Below are 20,113 nucleotides of genomic sequence, written 5' to 3' on the forward strand. Positions count from 1 at the left end.
GATTTCCAAACTCCGATGGAGACCTTGGCATAGATGCCAACCTACTGCCGTTGCATCCCGTCGTCGATCTCCCTGCATGCTCCGTAGCGCTACACGTTATCGGTACGGTCGCTAGTCGAAATTTGCCCGGACCAAAATGGCGAACGCCACCTTCTATCGGTCACAGGGATTTTACGGAGTCCGCCCTCTAGTGTTCTTAGTATACATCTCTATGGTATACTCTTATACGTACGTACAGTACTTATCATGTGTGCGGGATTTCCGAGTGCGACGTGCGTAAATGTTTGGGACGAACATCTTCGGACATCTTGACTTTTGAGCGAGTGCTACATGTAGCTGACTGGTATTGACCCACAAAGGTACGTGAATAATGCTGTTAGTTTTCGACCCATTTTATAAAACTAATGATGCACAGGATTATTTCGTGGCGTTAGTGAAGGTGCGGCTCACTCTCGAGTATTGACAACGGTTGCAAACATGCACTCGGCTGCGCCTCGTGCATGTCGCACCATTGTCAATACTCTCGAGCGCGCCGCACCTTCACTAACACACTCTATCCTGTGCATCATTAGTATATTATACGAATAATTTATGAGTTGTGAGTGCATAGGGCACGAATACCGCACGAGGCGCGAGATAAGCCACTGGTCTATTCAACAAGGCGCGTAGCGCCGCGTTGAATAGACCAGTGGCGAATCTCGCGCCGAGTGCGGTATTACGTGCCCCAATGCACGAACAAAATCATAAATTATTCGTTTTATACAACACCTTGTCCACAACTAAATTAGTGACCGCCAACTCAGGAAGGCCCAAAAATGAATGTAACAATTAGGCCGAGAATTGTAAACCACCCTGTGTACTGCTTTCAAACACTCGTCATGATTCGACCACAACAGTCACAGTAATCACAAACTCCGCAGGGTCTATACCCATTCTACGCTAACGTTAGATCGAGTTAGGCCTGACTGTTAGGCCGATCTGAGATGTCGGTAGGTCTAGTAGTAGGTCTAGACTTTGTCTATTTCCGAAAATGATAGTTGTATAAAAACACAGAAAAATAATCAAATTACGGTTTCTCAACTTGAAATGAAGTCTTGATTTTGGGATCACTGTGGTCCACGTAGCAGATCAGAGTCAAAAGTAAAAACACAGCAGTAGGTATAAAGGCCGCAATACATGCAACTAGCTAGGTAAAGCAGCTGCGCGTACACGTTAACGTTGCAGTACTCCGCGCGGCGCCTGGTCTGTGAGACTCGCTACCGGCAGCGCAGCGCAGCCGGCCAGCACGTACAATGTAGATTGCTGGCGCTTTGCTGCTGTGAGCCAGCCACAGAACTCTGTGAGCGGCCATGCATTAGTAGCCCCCCGCGAAGCCGTGCTATAGTACCGTCGAGCCGTGCAATAGGCCCATGCCAGGGGCCTATTGTATGGCTGTCACTCTCAATGAGTTTGATAGGTATTTTCTATTGAATGTCATGTGACATGTTCTTGGCCAATCACAATTCGAGATCATTCTGAGGTGTTGTATAATACATAATCCCTACCTGGGTATCAAGTAAACCAATGAGATGTTCAATGTGGGTTGGAGGTTTTGTACCATCACCTCATCCTGACTCATATGAACACACCGCTGAGTCTACCAGGGAAATTTGCAATGCTAAAATAAAATAAATGCAACTGCGGTTTACTCATGTATAAAAGTTTGGTTTAATAAACCATAAAATTCACTCAGCAAACCCAAACTGATCGCAATCGATCATAAATTTATCATATCAAGTTCAGTTTTGTAAGCTCCAACGGACTCACCTGTTGGAAATTTAAAAGGCTAATTCCTGCGCAGCCTAATTTTCATACCCTTTACAAAAGTAAGCAGTGCTCATTCAAGCATGAATCATTTGTAGACTTTTTGGTGTCATATGAAAGTTGAGTCCATAAGCTATCCATACATACAAACCTTTTCCCCCAGAATTATATATTTCTTATTTGGCAGCCATTTCAAAAGTGTATAGTTTTATTTGAGACACCCTGTAGAGGGCTCAGCCACAAGCAGGCATGCAATCGATATTTCTCATGTATTCTACCTTGATACTTCAGACGCAGGCTATAATACATAAAGGGCCTACGATCAAAATGCAGGTTGTTCATGTTTACGGGTATGCGATTTTATTGGTACGAAATTGGTACGAAAATTACTCACTTTGCAAGAATCAGGTCGTCTTAAGACCGTTCCGAGGAGCCTAATGCTACAAACACACACTGCATACTAGTATGCAACAAGGTGATGGACATCTTCCAAAGATGTGGTCCGCGTCCGTGTTGGATCCAGATCCAGCGAGAGTATGAGTGCCAATTCACAAAGGACTCATATAAGATTCTGATCCACAGAATTCCCAATCCTCAGTTTCACTCCATTTTCTTGATTCGAAATTGCAAGGTCAAGGTGTCCCTTTCTCTGTCATTTAAGTCATAAACAAAATACTCGTTTCGATATCTGTTATAAGGGCTTTAAGCTAAATTTCCGAAAAATGCGAATATTTGGACAAAAAAGAACTACTGCATTTTACTGCATTTTTCTTTAAATCTTCATGAAAGCAGTCAAACCTCTCATTTCCCTTTCCCCTTTCTTCTATCCTGTATACCTCAACGCCAGGATATAGAAGAATCTATAGAATAGGCCTAGTGTCTGATCATATCAAATTTTCACACCTCGAAATAAGAAAATGTACAGCTCATTGGCGGATCCATAAGAGGGGGACCCACCGTTGTTAAAACAAAGAAGATAAAGAGAGAGAGAGAAAAAAAAGAGAGATGAAACCTGGAAGTATCACCAGAAATGTTGTTTGCGCCCCCTATTTACGGAATTCATGGACCCGCCCCTGCAGCTTTGTGTAATGAATAATATCAGGAAAGCACAATACACTTTCGGATTCGAGTATTTCTTAACTTCATTGCGCCAGCAATTAAAATAAGCCTGCGGCGTCACGAGAATTGACAAGCAATGCATTTTGGGAGAGTTCTTATTCGCTACCGGTATTTATAAATTCGATCAAGAACTTGGACCCTGAGGCTGGCATGGCCCCAATTGCGGTACTCGTGCCCCCAATATGTGCGTTTATGCCAACGATTTCGGGCCAACTTTCCTGGCAGCGATGTCATGTATAGTGGTAATATACGAGAATGTTGTTTACTCTCATATTTACTTAGTCCATCGATGATGGATCGAATGATCATCACTCTTATTATCTCGAATTACAGTTTGTATTTTTCCTGCGATTTTCCCTAAATTGTGTTTTACACTTCAGTGCATTACAAGAAGAGAGGTGCGTGGGACATTGATCATGGGCGTCACCAGGGGGGGTGCGTTGGGTGCGAACGCACCCCCCTTCAGATCCTTTAAAAAAAAAAAAAAAAAAAAAAATCAGTCTGCGAGCGACCTCAACGCCGGACGCTAAATAATTATTCTTTTCTATTTTTTTTTTTTTTTTTTTTTTTTTTTTTTGCACCAGGGACCAAAAAAAAAAAGAAATAAAAAATTCGTGGGCAAACACAATTCGCACCCCTGGTTCTGGCAGCAATGATATTATACATATCTTATACCAGTATTCTGTTTTATCGAACGTACTGTACATCCGTACGATACGGAGCAGGGGATGCTCTAAAGTGCAGATTTTGGACATCCTTCCCCCGCTTGGTCACTTCGACGCCACCTCGCTGGTCATACCTCCCCCAGTCGTGGACATAAACCGACACCCTTGACTACCAGTGGCGGATCCAGGGGGAGTGGCGCATCGGGCGTCCCCCCCCCCCCTCTTAATTTCCAAAGCGAAAAAATATAGCTTCAAACGGCAGTTTTTGGACTGTAATGTCAAAATTTAAAAGCTCGCTCGCTCCGCTCGCTCGCATTTAGTCGTAATGCCATTCTCCTGAAGTTGCTGCCAGTAATTGCCGGCAGTTGCGCCCGGTGCGCCCCCCCCCCTTAATTTCCAAAGCGAAAAATATACCTACAAACGGCAGTTTGGGGGACTGTAAAATGTCACAATTTTCAAGCTCGCTCGCTCCGCTCGCATTGAATCGTTATGCAGTTCACATGATGTTGCTGCCAGTAATTGCCAGCAGTTGCCCCCGGTGCGCCCCCCCCCCCTCTCCCCCTTGATTTCCAAAGCGAAAAAATATGGCTAAGAACGGCAGTTTTGGGACTGTAAAATGTAAAATTTTCAAGCTCGCTCTCTTCGCTCGCTCGCATTTAATCGTTATGCAGTTCACATGATGTTGCTGCCAGTAATTGCCAGCAGTTGCGCCCGGTGCGCCCCCCCCCCCTTGATTTCCAAAGCGAAAAAATATGGCTAAGAACGGCAGTTTTGGGACTGTAAAATGTCAAAATTTCCAAGCTCGCTCGCTCCGCTCGCTCGCATTTAGTCGTAATGCCATTCTCCTGAAGTTGCTGCCAGTAATTGCCGGCAGTTGCGCCCGGTGCGCCCCCCCCCCTTAATTTCCAAAGCGAAAAATATACCTACAAACGGCAGTTGGGGGACTGTAAAATGTCACAATTTTCAAGCTCGCTCGCTCCGCTCGCATTGAATCGTTATGCAGTTCACATGATGTTGCTGCCAGTAATTGCCAGCAGTTGCGTCCGGTGCGCCCCCCCCCCCTTGATTTCCAAAGCGAAAAAATATGGCTAAGAACGGCAGTTTTTGGACTGTAAAATGTAAAATTTTCAAGCTCGCTCTCTTCGCCCACTCGCATTTAATCGTTATGCAATTCACCTGATGTTGCTGCCAGTAATTGGCAGCAGTTCCGCCCGGTGCCCCCCCCCCCCCCCTTAATTTCCAAAGCGAAAAAATATGGCTAAGAACGGCAGTTTTTGGACTGTAAAATGTAAAATTTTCGAGCTCGCTCGTTCCGCTCGCTCGCATGTAATCGTTATGCTCTCCTGATATTGCTGCCAGTAATTGCCAGCAGTTGCGCCCGATGTGCCCCCCCTTAAATTCCAAAGCGAAAAAGTATAGCTACAAACGGCAGTTTTTTTTTACTGTAAAATGTCAAAATTTTCAAGCTCGCTCGCTCCGCTCGCTCGCATTTAATTGTTATGCAATTCTCCTGATGTTGCTGCCAGTAATTGCCGGCAGTTGCGCAAAATATGGCTCCAAATGGCAGTTTTGGGACTGTAAAATGTCACAATTTTCGAGCTCGCTCTCTTCGCTCGCTCGCATTTAATTGTTATGCCATTCACCTGATGTTGCTGCCTGTAATTGCCAGCAATTGCGCCCGGTGCGCCCCCCCCCCCTAATTTCCAAATCAAAAAAATGTGGCTACAAACGGCAGTTTTTTTACTATAAAATGTCAAAATTTTCAAGCTCGCTCGCTCCGCTCACTCGCATTTAATCGTTATGCAATTCACCTGATGTTGCTGCCAGTAATTGGCAGCAGTTCCGCCCGGTGCCCCCCCCCCTCCCTTAATTTCCAAAGCGAAAAAATATGGCTAAGAACGGCAGTTTTTGGACTGTCAAATGTAAAATTTTCAAGCTCGCTCTCTTCGCTCGCTCGCATTTAATCGTTATGCAGTTCACCTGATGTTGCTGCCAGTAATTGCCGGCAGTTGCGCAAAATATGGCTCCAAATGGCAGTTTTGGGACTGTAAAATGTTCATGACATCAGCGTTCATGACATCAGTGTAAGAATCAATGGAAGAAGTTTATTGAAATGATATAATATATAGGCACATTGTTCAACAACAATTCCCATCAAAATGTACTGCTACCTTAAACAAGTGGGACTGTTTTAAGTCGAAAACACGCAAAAAGCCTGCATCAAATTGCACCATTTACAACATCAAAATGCAAAAAGTTCTCACCGTTGGGACAACATGCACTTCCACACCCCCCCCCCCCCTTGCTCGCTCCCTCGCATACTAACACTCCCCCCCCCCCCCAAGATGAAATCCTAGATACGCCGGTGCCCTTTCCCTGCATGGCTTCCCTAAAAAAAAAAAAAAAAAAAAAAAAAAAAAAAAAAAAAAAAAAGTACAAGTTTAGGGATTGAGAGCTTCCTATGTTCCAAATGTCTGTCCAAAAAATCTCGTTACATTTAGTGTCAAAACGCACCCCCCTCGAAAAAAAGCTGGTGACGCCCCTGTTGATTTAGTAATACAATTTTTATGATGTCATGGTGTCGAGTTTGGAACATGCTTGCAAATGCGACTTACACACAGTTGATCAACGAAATTTCCCGCAAAGAAGAGCACAAAATCTAACCGACTTTTTAAATAATAATAATGATTCTTTGAAATTATGATATACTTTTGGATTTTTTTTTAAAAGTGAGTGTTAAACTTAGACGGACGAAAATCAAGACAGCTAAAGTGTTGTTATACGGTTGGCATCATGATCCGCATAACTTGCCCCTTACACGAAAGTATAGCCCTAGGCCTATATATATATATATATATATATATATTTGATGTATTTTGGTCCCTCATGGACCTGCGTGCGTTTACGTCTAAAGTGGGCTAGCCTGGAGCCGATCAGGCGCCAGTCCGAGACTACCTCACGAAAGGAGACCACATTATTTTTGGTACCAATAAAAAAAAAAATAAAAAAAAAGCCTCATGATGCAGGCCGGCCTCAAGCACTGTATTTTGTACGTGTGTGAAACAGGAGGGTCCTATTTCATTCTAGGATAGCTGATGTTATCCCTGTAGGATTCTAATGGTCTTTCTGGATCTGGACAAAGTTACTAGACCCCTAAAATATTAAAATACTTATATGGATTAACTCAACTGAAACATCCACTAGCCCCCATAATTCCGAAAATATGGAATGCTTTTTGGAAAGAAATTGGCCCAAACATCTCACCCAAAGTGTGCACCTGACCCCATTTCATAAAAGATATTAGAATTTAGCAAATCTTGCTGGAATGGCAATTTTCCGTATCAACAGCCAATCGGGAAGCTAGATTCTTGTCATTATTGACAACTGCCGTTCAAGAGTTGCTGTCATGAACTTGATTATGAAATGGGCCCAAATTGTTGAATTTCAATTCTGAAAACGCAAAATCTCCCTCACGTGGAAAGGATACACTCTCCCCTGTTAGGTGTAGGCCTATAATACCTCCATACACTTAACACTCCTTGGTAATGAATTTCCGAATATTTAAGTAAAAAGAGTTCACCAGATCTGTCGTTTCAATTCCAACAAAGTCAAAAGTTCCCTCATGATGGATGGGGATATCCCCTTACAATTTAACCAGTACCCCGCTCGGTTCCCAACAGATCTAGCCAGTCAGTCCGCAGCGCGTATGCTAATGAGCCGATCCAGCAAGATTTATTCAGCACTCTCGTTGACGATCTTTTGCGTTCCGAATGTGTCTCTTGAGTGCGAGATTTAGCGAGAGTTTGGCAGGGCTTTGGTTTTCACAGTGTATAATATAGCGACCTTTACATGCATTCATTGTGGTTACAAGTCACGATAAGTTTTTCCCCAGACTTTGATTTTATTTTGACACCAAATTTGCGTATAATGTCGGTTCTTGTCATGACGTTATAATCAGTTGAATTTAGATAAATTTCGCCTGATTTTCACGGCAGATTTTGTTATCTCAATAAAGTTCGTTTTTGGTTCCTGACCGGATTAAGAAACTGTTGTTTCTGATTTTGGCATTTTCGTAGAGAGGAAACTTAGATACTCATATATTGGAGTCAAGGAGACGCAAGCATGATTTATACTAGTTTTTTCCATTTTGAAATGTCTGTAAAATTCACTCCTAAGCCGGAAGTATGCTCCACTCAAAGTGTACAGTGGCGCGAAAGAGCTCTCTTAGCTCATTGGACAGCGCTTGCATTCGCGAGCGCTGTACCAAGCTTCTAGCTTCTAACTTCTGTCCGAAGCACAGAAATCTACACGCGTGCCTATGCAAGCATGCGCTCTCACAACACGTGGCATGAAACCGTAGCAGCGTAATGACGTAATGCAAGCGCTGAATGCAAGCGCTGTCCAATGAGAGAGCTTATACTCATGAGATTGCTCTGTTTCAAGCTGACTAGCACTGACATCGATGTATTTTACTGGTTCCAGTTGTCAAGATATTTACATGAATACAAAGATTAAGAGATGGCCGGGCTACCAATGCATTTTCATTGAGACGCAAGGTGAATTTGGTATTCTTTTGACGTCTTGAACGTGTAGTACACGAATTACTTTTTTCATCATTTTTCAAGCTCAAATTACGCTATGATATTTTTCATTTACAATAATTTGAGTAACATGTGACAATAGCTTACATATTTTCCTTAGATTTGATACCAAATTTGTGAATATAAGGTGTATTTTGCTGCCGAAAGCCCAAGGACAAATCCCCTTCCGCAGCTCATTACGTATGCAAGCCTAGAGCGGGCTTGCATACGAGTTGAATAAATACGAGCGAATTATCGGGTGCTGCGGTCTGACTGTAGCACGCCTTTTTGATTGACAATTTCCTAAATACTTCATCAAAATGTGCATACGCGATATCTTTATTATTTCATTTCTAAAAATGCAAAAGCTCCGTTCGACTATAGGTGTACGGGGGTTGATGGGTATCTCCATCCCAGCCACGCGAACGAAAATTTATACCGTTGAACTCGTAATATTTTACTCTTTCTTATCAGACTAACTTATATTTGGACTAGATTTCAACTTTAAAGGATGGCCAATATTTTAGGGCAGATTCGAAGCAAATTGTGATATAAGAACAAACGGAATTTATACATTAAGAAAAAAATCATGATGGAAAAGAAAATGAGAGAGAGCAAGACCTGGAAATGTTCAAAGCATGAGCGCTGAACATTTACTTCCTGTATGACTGTGTGTATTGAAGCCATGTGACTGAATTTAATCAAAGAGAAGTGAATGAGTATAGTTCTCACTAGGAATCACATCAATCAGACTTTGACTTGTTCTTATTGTCACAGCACTATGACAACATGCAGAGCGTTTCTTTACCCCTATATGCATAGTCTCGGTCTTTCGTGTTCAAATAAAGTTCTTCACAACTAGTATACTCCTGCTAACATTTTATAGCTCATAATAAATAAGCAGATATCGATCAAAGTACCCCCCAAAAAGTGATAAAATAAAAATAGGAATGCATCTATGTAAAGTAGTAATAATAGTAATGATAATTTACATAAAAACCGTAAGAGTTTTAAGGTAATAATGATATGTGCCTCTGAATTTGATTGCTCTTAAAAAGAAAACTGATACTTAAATGAATCTTCTAATAGGCAATGAATCTTTTGAAAGGGAAAACTTTGAATAATTAGACTATCAATACAGTAGTCATTCTTCAAGGAGCGCTATAACAATGATTATTTTGCTAATACAGTGTACCTGTCCAACTCTAAAGGTGTGATTTCACGGAGCACGCGAACGATTTGCGAAGGACGCGAATGACAAAATCTATTCACATTCGGAAAAGTTTTTCTCCGAATGTGTTCCGACAATGAAGCCGAAAACCATTCTTGCGCATTTGTGCGAAGTTCTGACGACGTATGTGCGAATGTCGTGTGTATCATTGCTCAAGTACAACATGTTACGTACACGAAGGACACGCAACGGAAATGCGAAAAACGCAAATTTTTCAATAATCATGGGAGAAAATGTACCCAAGGAGAGGTGGGAACTGTCTAGAGTTGATTTTTTTTTCTTTCCTGTATTTCTCCTTTCTTTTTCTCTCATTTCTCTATTGTGTGCGTGCCTTGAGTTTTTTCTTAGGACCTATCTCCACTAGTAAAGCATTTGATTTTTTTTTTTTTTGCAGTTTCTCCAACACATAATCTCTAGTTTCAATTTTTGGCATACTTTAGATTCATTTTAAGTGTATTCTGCGAATCGTTTTACATCAAACATTTCTTTCTCTTTGCTAGTCTTTCATTTCTTTTTTACTAAAATATTATGGTTGTTGATAATTCTTTGATGTTTAGATGTATATGCGACGATTGTGAATTGTAGAAAACGTAGGTCATACATCCCTCAAACATGCGCGAAACGTTCGTGAGAATGTCTCAAGAGGTACGCGAACAGTTTGCTGTTATGTCGTAAAATGATCGGAAAAGCTTCGCAGATTTCGCGAAACATACGCGAGACATTCTCCAAAGTTTCGGGGTCTGTTTGGAGTTTCACAAACATTTTGCGAAGATCGCGCGTGTCTTCCGAAGGTCTTGCGCATGTGACGAGGCTTTAAAGACACTTTCGAGAACAAATCAAGAGCAAATCACGACAAAGTGTGTGGAAAAGGTTCGCAAAAAATTTCAATTTTTTAATGAAATTCTCGCCGAAGCAAAAACGACATTCGCGAACAATTGACGACGCTTCCGAACGTTCGTTTGGCGATCTTTTGCAGACTAAAATAGGAATGCTGGATTTTGCCATTCGCGTCCTTCGCAAATCGTTCGCGTGCTCCGTGAAATCACACCTTTAGGGTGGGATTTCACGGAGTACGCGAACGATTTGCGAAGGACGCGAATGACAAAATCCAACATTCGGAAAAGTTTTTCTCCGAATGTTTTCCGACAATGAAGCCAAAAACTATTCTTGCGCAATTTGTGCGAAGTTTCCACGACGTATGTGCGAATGTCGTGTGTATCATTGCTAAAGTACAGCATGTTACGTACACGAAGAACACGCGACGGAAATGCGAACAACGAAAAATTTTCTATAATCATGGGAGAAAATGTACCCAAGGAGAGGTGGAAGCTGTCTTGAGTTGAATTTTTTTCTTTCCTCTATTTCTCCTTTCTTTTTCTCTCATTTTTCTATTGTGTGCTTGCCTACATTTTTTTCCTAGGACGTATCTCCCTATGTAAAGCATTTTTTTTTTGCAGTTCCTCCAACACTTAATCTCTACACTTCAAATAAAATTGTACTTTATTTAGATTAATTTTAACTGTATTCTGCGTTTTTTTTTTGTATATCAAATATTTCTTTCTCTTTGCTAGTCTTTAATTTCTTTTGTTACTAAAGTTGTTAATAATTGTTTGATGTTTAGGTGTATGCTACGATTTTTATTTGTAGAAAACGTATAGGTCATACATCCCCCAAACGTGCGCTAAACGTTCGCGAGAATGTCTCAAAAGGTACGCGAACAGTTTGTGATTACGTCGTAAAATGATCGGAAAAACTTCGCAGATTTCGCGTAACATACGCGAGACATTCTCCAAAGTTTCGGAGTCTGTTTGGGGTTTCACGAACATTTTGCGAACATCGCGCGTGTCTTGCGAAGGTCTTGCGCATATGACGAGGCTTTAAAGACACTTTCGAGAACAATTCACGAGCAAATCACGACCAAGTGTGCGGAAAAGGTTCGCAGAAAATTTCAAACTTTTTTGAAATTCTCGCCGAAGTAAAAACGACATTCGCGAACAATTGACGACGCTTCCGAACCCTCACGTTCGTTTGGCGATCTTTTGCAGACCAAAATGCGAATGCTGGATTTTGCCATTCGCGTCCTTCGCAAATCATTCGCGTGCTCCGTGAAATCCCACCCTTAGCACGCTATAAATTGACTGTGGTACTATTCAAGTTATACAACATTCTGCTATTCCCGTCTGAGTTCCAGGTGAAAGGGAAGTGAGGTTCGTTTTTCGTTTTTCCAAAACACACCACTGTGTCTTCCCCTCTTAACCCGCATACAGTCAAACCTGTCCTATAGCGGCCACCCAAGTTTGAAAAAAGGGGCCGTTATAGACAGGTGACCGCTACAGACAGGTTCTTTAATATGCTTTTTTCTCTCGGAGGGAATTGCTTTTAGCGGTCGTATATACGCAGGTGGTCGCTGAGGCAGGTTTGACCGTTTAGAGGTTCCTTTCATCCGTACATTATTGTAGCGTTGTTTCGAAGGTTCTTTAATTACTCCGAATGTTAGTTTTGAAGTGAAAATGAAACGAAAACGAACTTTCGGAAATACGAATCTTATATTGTTTTTGGTTTAATCAAACTTCGGAATAAGAAACAATTTTTTTTTTGGCATTTTCGGTTTTTTTAAATCTTTCTAATAACGAAATTTATTTCATGATTGGATTAACAAGTCTTCGAGATAAATAATCTGAATTCGGAATAACTTAAACCAAAAGGGTATACCCCCTCCCACAACATTCCACGTTCAATCCATCGCCAAAGAAAAAAAGAAGAAGAAAAACAAAACAAAAATCCTTCGCAAGGCCACGTTGGCAGAATGGGGTATATTTGATATCATGATCAAATAAATGGCACTATGTGGTATCTGAGAGATGTTTGTTTTTTCAGACATTTATCAATAATGTGTGAATGAATATGCGCCTTGCGCAAAGAGCGGATTTGGCGCAATATAAGTCATACATTATTATCTTTTATGTATCGTCAAGGTAGATAAGACCTTTGATTGTTAATACTCATTAAAACAATCAATGTCTTGTCAACTACAGAGAGAGATAGAGGTGGATCATGCTCTTTATACTCATGGCTATCTAGATTTTGTCTTCTTATATTCACACTGTTACAAGGCTAAAATACATGCTTATCACAATCTCGAATCAAGACAAACGTACTTGTTTGTTTTGTCTCACGATGCGTTCCGGTATTCTGTTTAAGCACACTCAGTAAAATTAAACAAGCAGAACTGTAAAGGTTTAATCTTAAATAAGAAAAAGAAAACAAAGGACCTAAACAAAGATACACAACAAAAAGGCGGGGATCGTATTTTCATTTTTAAAGCAGGAAAAGAATAGAACAAACTCCCTATTTTTATGAAATACACATAATTCAGTATACACTTTTATGCAACTGCCTGGTAAAAATATACAAATAATAATATTGACAAAAATTATAACACTAATGATAACACTCACTCTACATGTTTTGACCAAACACTTGTAATAACATGTACCTTCGACCAAAATGATAATGGGACATGTAAGATGATAATAATAAGATCTTATTCATCCAGGGTATAGCCTCTTTACTGTTGTCACTGCTCTACCAGAAGGCCCTGTCATTATTACTACCCCAGCTGGGTCGAGAGGGACGTAGTGGGTAAAAACATATTGTCAAAGTACGTATTATAGCACTGGGCGGGAATCGAACTCGGGTCCTCCGCTTGGGAGTCAGGAGTCTTATCCACTATGCCATACAACTGCCATAGCGCCCCCTTTGATCTACCAAATCATCAATTCTAGTAAGCTACTTCTCATTCGCGGTCTCAACCCAAATAGGAAACCTGTAAAATACTCTATTACTCACTTATTTGCGTCTTTAGCAGTTTAGCATTTTAAGTTGATATTAAATTACATTTTGAAGCAATTAGACTCCAAATGCATGCCGCTTTCTACCACACCCACTACTAACACCACACCCTGTGGCAGTTCCTACTGTCTTCAATCATTAATTTTGTTCTCTCTCAGTTAACTTTTTCCATAATGACCTCGTGTTTACTCATCTTTTATCTTTATTCCACAGCCAAATACCACTGGAATACAAGGAATTACAAGCCCCAAATTTTCGTTCTTCATGATTTCTGATTCCGGTAAGGAGTATCAACTATGTGATCAAATTGAGGTAGTAATCGAAGCTAGGGATGAGAAAAACCAGCGGAAGATGACGGGAGGGGACTACTTTCGTGTCCGACTATTCAACGACAAACTTAAGGCCGGTGCGTCAGCCGACCGTGATGTGGAATACGTTGGCGATGGACGATACAAGGTATAAAGCAATGTTGGTTTCAACTGTTCCAAAATGGTAAACATCAATCATGCACAATGCACAACAGATCTTCTTGTTAGCAAGTTCCTGTCCAACATTTGTAGACAGAAGTCTAGAAAATGATGTTAATTTGGAGACAAGTGACAAAAAAGCCAAGCTATGGAATTGAAAAGTTATTACTTACATGAAGAACAGCTACATTGATATTGATACTGTATTGCTTTATATTTCTATGTCTATTAAAGGTCTATTAAGTATCTATTTTTTTTTTTGCTCTGTGTGTACGCATTCCATGTATGTACTGACATAATATGTGTGCATGCAAGCAAAATAAAAAAAAATGAATTAGTGTACTATACATTAACATGACTTATTGTCCTGATGGATCGTCAACGCTTTGATGATAGATGGTGCTTCTGTTCGAGTGTGGATGGAAATATGATTGGGATGCCCACCCCCTATCCATCTATCTATCCATCTATCTATCTATCTATCTATCTATCTGTCTATCTATCTATCTATCTATCTCTTTATAGGCATACTTCACTCTCCGCTGGGCCGGACAAGCATTCGTAAGAGTCATATTGGTACACTCTGCAGAGGCCGTTCGTTTCCTCCAAAAAGCTCAGGAGGACCTCCCAACAAGGTACGGCTACCTAGGTCGTTTCGAGCGCAACATCGATGGCAAACTTATCACGGAAGACACTCTCTGCAACATCGTACCACCAGGAAACGTAAGCTCCTATCAAAGCTTTCATAATCATGATTTAAAACTCTCACGAGTCACAACTTGTCCCCAGTCTATTCATCTATAGAGAATCAGATGTAGGGCCTATAGTAGCTCCATGGTCTGTGCTTTGCGTGGCGACAAATTGATGACGACAGTCGCAATCTCACATTGCAGTGGAAGGCCTTTACATACATAATATGGGTCCAGGAACACTACCCCCGGAAAACCACCCTCCGGAAAACTACCATCCGGATAATTACCCCCCAGGACAATTTCCCCTAGGGAACTACCCCCCAGACAACTACCCTCTCAGGGCCAATCACCCCAAGGGCAATTCCCCCTTATGACAACTGAATACCCCCTGGATAACTACCCCCCCCCCCCGAAAACTACTCCCTGGATAACTACCCCCTGGATAACTTCCCTTCCGATAACTACCCCCCCCCCCGATAACTACCCCCTGGATAACTAGCCCCTCCCCGGATAACTACCAACAGATAACTGCCACCGGGATAACTACCCCCGGGTTAACTCCCCCCCCCCCCCCCGATAACTACCCCCAGATCTACCGCCCGATAACTAAACCTCCCCAATAACTTCCCATGGATGATTACCCCCTGATAACTACAACCGCCCCCCATAACTATCACGAGGAAAATTACCCCCTTGCAGGACAATGCCCTCGCAGGGCAATTACCCCCTGGATAACTACCACCCGGGTGAGTGCAACTCCCCCTGGAGCTCTTACTTTTAAAAGAAAGAATATTATTACTAGAGAAAACGAAGTTCTTTGTATTATTTATCAGGAATCATGGAGATGCCATGCTGATGCTTCTTTTAATGAAAACAACATCTTACAGATTTACGATTTGTATCGTTTGTATTTAGGACGATTGATGAACAAGGCATAATTTCTCCCTTTTGTATTTGACTCTATGTTCATAAAAAACGAAACTGTCCCTTCATATTGCTAATAACCAACCTTTTAGTAGGATCGCTTTGTCTTCTTTGTTTTTTGGATGTCTCAGCCATTCCAAAACCTCTTTTCATCATATAAACTTTGAATTCCTTTTAGAATGGTATGCTCTGTATGCATACGCCCTGGTTTCTTGGTATCTTGCAAAAAGATTAAAAGCCCAATCCTCATCTCCACCATATTATCCCTTAAAGTATCAACAACATTTCATTTGAAACCTAGCACAATATACATGTATGGAAAACAAGCTGTAATTATACTCTTAGGAAAGATCAGGGCACCGTTTGATAGACGTTGCCAATTAACTTGTTAGTCTCTGATGATTGGGTGGTAGTTATCCGGGTGGTAGTTATCCGGGGGGTATAGTTATCGGGGGTAGTTATCCGGGTAGGTTCTAGCTATCGGGGGGGGGGGGGGGGGGGGTAGTTATCTGGGGGTAGTACGTTCCCCGGGGGTAGTTGCCCAGGGGATAGCTGTACTAGCGGGGGATTGCCCTTGGGGTAGGTGCCCTGTAGGAGGGTAGATGTACGGAGGTTGTTGTCCTAGGGGGTAATTGCCATGGAGGGTGATCGCACTAGGAGGGTATGTCGGGGGGGGGGGGTAGTTTTCCTAGGGGGTAATTGCCCGGGGGGGGGGTGATTTCCCTAAGAGGGTAGTTGTCGGGGGGGGGGGGGGGGGGGGGTAGTTGCCCTACAGGGGGAATAGTCGTGGGGATTATTATCCGTGTGGGGGTTCTCCGGAGGGTAGTTGCCCATGCAGGGGGCAAAAGTGCCCGGATACGACATAAAATATGTCAACCATGGCCTCTCATTGGATGTAGAGAGTGAGTGGTAATGTTCCTTGCCAAGTTCTGACCGTCTGATAGGAGAAAATGTTGCTTCTAATTGATACGGTCGAGATTTCTCATCTACCTGATAGACGACTGATTCAAGATAGCGATATGAAAAGATGAGCAAAGTAGCAACATGTGCTTTGGATGTTGGCCTTCTTTGTTTACTCTCAGCTTGAAAGACACTCTTTTTCTAACAAATCCCAAAAAGTAAAACACACACACACACACACACACACATATACACAAAAGAAATAGGAGACTTTTTCCTCTCGGTGCAGCTCCTAAACTGTGGAATAGCTTACCATTAAAAACCATGAATTCCTTAACAGTCGCAGTCTTTAAATCAAAACAAAAAAGCACATTATTTCATGTAGCTGTGCATTGTAGCTAAGGATTACATCTTCTACGCTTTATAAATTGATATTATTTTCATTGTTACTATTTGAAATTCATTCGAGAACCCAAAATCGTGAACACATACACACAAATGGATGACCATAATTCAAAGTATATTATGTATTGTATCAGGGTAGATACTCGTTCTTAAATACATGACGTTAGTCTTTTTATATCACGTGATGACTCAAAACATCTGCACCGCGTAGACATGCAGTTCCCATAATACAAAGGGTTTGTAAATCGGTGTAACATTGTCATCGGCAAAGTGAATATCCAAATCAAAACAGAACCTTACAAAAGCCACTGAAAATCTACTAATGGAATTAAAGAAGAAGTCATTATGACACTGTAAAAGTGGAAATTTTCACACAACTCAACTCGGTCAGGTAAGATAAACTTCACATAATTTTAATTCCTCAAAATTAAAACATTAGATAGTGCTACATGTAGTGAGCAGAAATATTAGCACGTTTTTATTTTCGTGCTAGTTTCTGATTGTGTGCCATGTGCAGAAGTTTTCACATCGCGGAAATTTAAACCCCGGCCCTTACCCCCGTGGATCCGCCACTGTAATAGCTCTAAAAATCAGTGAAAGTGTCAGGGGTGTTTTGAAAGCATAGTTAGTATGGCTCGTAGAAATAGAACTGGATCTTTAGCGCCATGAGCATCATGAGCATATTTTTGATGGACTGTTGCGCTATAGAAGTATAGGTTACAGCTCGTTATTCCGAAGGTTCGTTATTCCGAAGACTCTTTATTCCTAAGATTCGTTATTCCGAAGGTTCATTGTTCCGAATTTCATTTTCGGATTAACCAATCTTCGGAATAACGAACCTTCGGAATAACGGCACAAATTTTCGGATTAACGAACCTGTAGGTATAGGGAATTTGCGTGTTTCGAATTAACGACCCTTCGGAATAACGAACCTTCGGAAAAGCGAACCTTCGGAATAGCGAACAGCACCCGAAGTATACACTATTATTATTATTATTATTATTATCATTATTATTATCATTATTATTATTATCATTATTATTATTATTGTTGTTATTATTACTATTATCATTATTATTATTATAATTATAATAATAATAATAATAATAATTATTATTATTATTATTATTATTATTATTATTATCATTATTTAGAAAGATAGACCCTTATCACACTGTTTATTGTAGAGGGAGATAAATTGAAGAAACCCACACCTCAACCCTCACCCCGGTGAATAATATCTTGCTTTGGTTTACATTAAATTTTTCAATTCCTGTATGATATCCTTGGGAAATGCAGAAATGAAATCGAAATCAAACTAACGCTGACTCATGGTATTATTCCCAATTATCAATTCTTATTTCTTAATGTGATAAATGATATTTCAAAACCGTATATTTGAGGTACTATATTAAAACATGGAACATTGCGGTATAGAGGTGGGCATAGAGAGGAGGTATATAATGGGACAGATAAACAGAGGCTGGACACACATCTCCGAACCTAAAAAAAAAAGCCTTCAAAAATATTAAAGAACACTAAGTTAGGTTAAATGTTGTAAAAAGGACACCAATACGGGGGATCTTCTAGCTTTTTGCCAGGGGAGGAGGGATGACAAGGGGAAAAAAAGGTCTTATCATTCTTCTTTTTTTTTTGCCGCCACTTCCCTCCCAAAATCAACTGACAAGCAAAAAACAAACAAACAAACAAACAAAAATACCCGAGGGGAGGTGGTTAAACTCCCTAAACCCCCCAAACAAAACAAAAACAAAGAACAAAACGAACAGGAGCCGGGAAGGGAGGGGGTTAAATCCCCTTACCCCCGTTGATGAAAGCATGGTTATTATTGCTTGTAGAACTGGATCTTTAGGAAGATAGACCCTTATCACACTGTAAAGTGAGCATATTCGCTCCTGCAAGTATAAAATTTACATTGGTGTTATCGTGATTTTCTATCTTTCTCTCAATCTATAGAAGAACAAAAGAACACATGTATTGCCATTAAACATTAACTATCAATGATCTGCACTGTTAAAGAGTTGCAGTGTTGCTAAACTTTGGCACAAATTCAAATAGCATACAAAACGTTGAAGTGATCCGTGGTCGGGTAAACGACGTCTCAAAATGCACACCTGCATTTGGGCATAAAAAATACACGTGCCATTTCGTCAAACACAATAAAAGAGTTTGATCAACACTAACCTGCACAGCACTATTTAGTTTGATTTTGGAAACGACATTTATGTTTAATATATGATTTTTGCAGTTGGTTGTTGTTGTTTATGTTAGAGTCACAAAGGTAAATTAATGCGGGTTTCCCAACAGGAATGACCTTTACTCCGAGTCAATCATGTATATTGATGCAGACAGTGTGTATGACTATCACTGTTGACTCATGTTCATTGTGTCTGATGGAGCGGAGTTTGAACCAATGCAGCTGACGTGAATGTAGGGTGTGTCAGACTCAAACCATCAAAACACCAGTTGTCATCCACAGTATGTGAGGTGTACTAAACTCCCAATTTTTTCGTATCATTCTTTAAATATATTTGCTCTACGTGACTGCTGCCGAACTAATTGCTTATGTTGATGTTCGAGCAAACTACGGAACTCCTTACGTTAAGTCAACATTCTGAATGTATATATATATATATATATATATATATATATATATATATATATATATATAGGTGTGAGTCGTGTGTCTTCAGCTAATGATGAACCCCTGGGTCGTCGCATCTTTTTGGAGTGTGTATGTAAACGAGAGTAAAGAGGCGGTAGACGTTGCTTAATCCTCACAAGTGAGTTTACTCAGCTTTCGGGCTTCCTGCCCTTTGTCAAGACTGGGGACAAGATACAAAACATAATAATGATGATCAAAAAAATAACTACAGTGAAAGAGACAGAGACGGCAGGGAATAATTACACAGGTGGGAGTGTATGCATCAATCTTGCATAATATAACATGCAGATATACAATCACAAACAAGCATACAAAATATAAACATTTACAAATACAGTGTACGTATGACTAAAACATTCTCATTTAATTAGTATATTCATTTAATTAGTATATTCTTGGACTTTTCCAAGGCCTTCGATACGATTAATCATAACATTTTGCTCCATAAGTTATCGCACTATTGAATACGTGGGAAGGCCTTGGAGTGGTTCAAGAGTTATTTAGCTAACAGAAAACTGTTTGTGTCAATTAAAGATAATCATTCAGTTATAAGAGATGTTAAGTGTGGCGTCCCACAGGGAAGTCTCTTAGGGCCGCTGTTATTCATCATTCATATCAATGATTTTTCGTCTGTCTCAGAGCTACTTTCTTTTATACACTTTGCTGATGATACCAGTGTTTTTCTTGCCCATAACGATATCGATGTTCTAGTTCAACAAGTAAATACGGAATTGAAAAAAGTGACCAACTGGGTCAGAGCTAACAAGTTATCTTTGAATGTTCAAAAAACAA

At 40.7% G+C, this 20,113-nt stretch overlaps 1 protein-coding gene across 1 annotated transcript in view; it reads left to right on the forward strand.

Moving 5' to 3' along the window:
- Positions 1-20,113, forward strand: part of LOC139714236 (NXPE family member 3-like) — a 41,626-nt gene that overhangs the window by 6,237 nt on the left and 15,276 nt on the right. The window contains exons 2-3 of the mRNA XM_071625952.1: positions 13,464-13,706; positions 14,243-14,440. Of these exons, the coding sequence (XP_071482053.1) occupies positions 13,464-13,706; positions 14,243-14,440 (441 nt within the window). The remainder of the gene's footprint in view (positions 1-13,463; positions 13,707-14,242; positions 14,441-20,113) is intronic.

Source organism: Diadema antillarum, unplaced genomic scaffold (assembly GCF_040938485.1).
Source record: "Diadema antillarum isolate AM-2024a unplaced genomic scaffold, OU_Dant_1.0 seq00002200_RagTag, whole genome shotgun sequence".
NCBI classification, from domain to species: Eukaryota; Metazoa; Echinodermata; class Echinoidea; order Diadematoida; family Diadematidae; genus Diadema; species Diadema antillarum.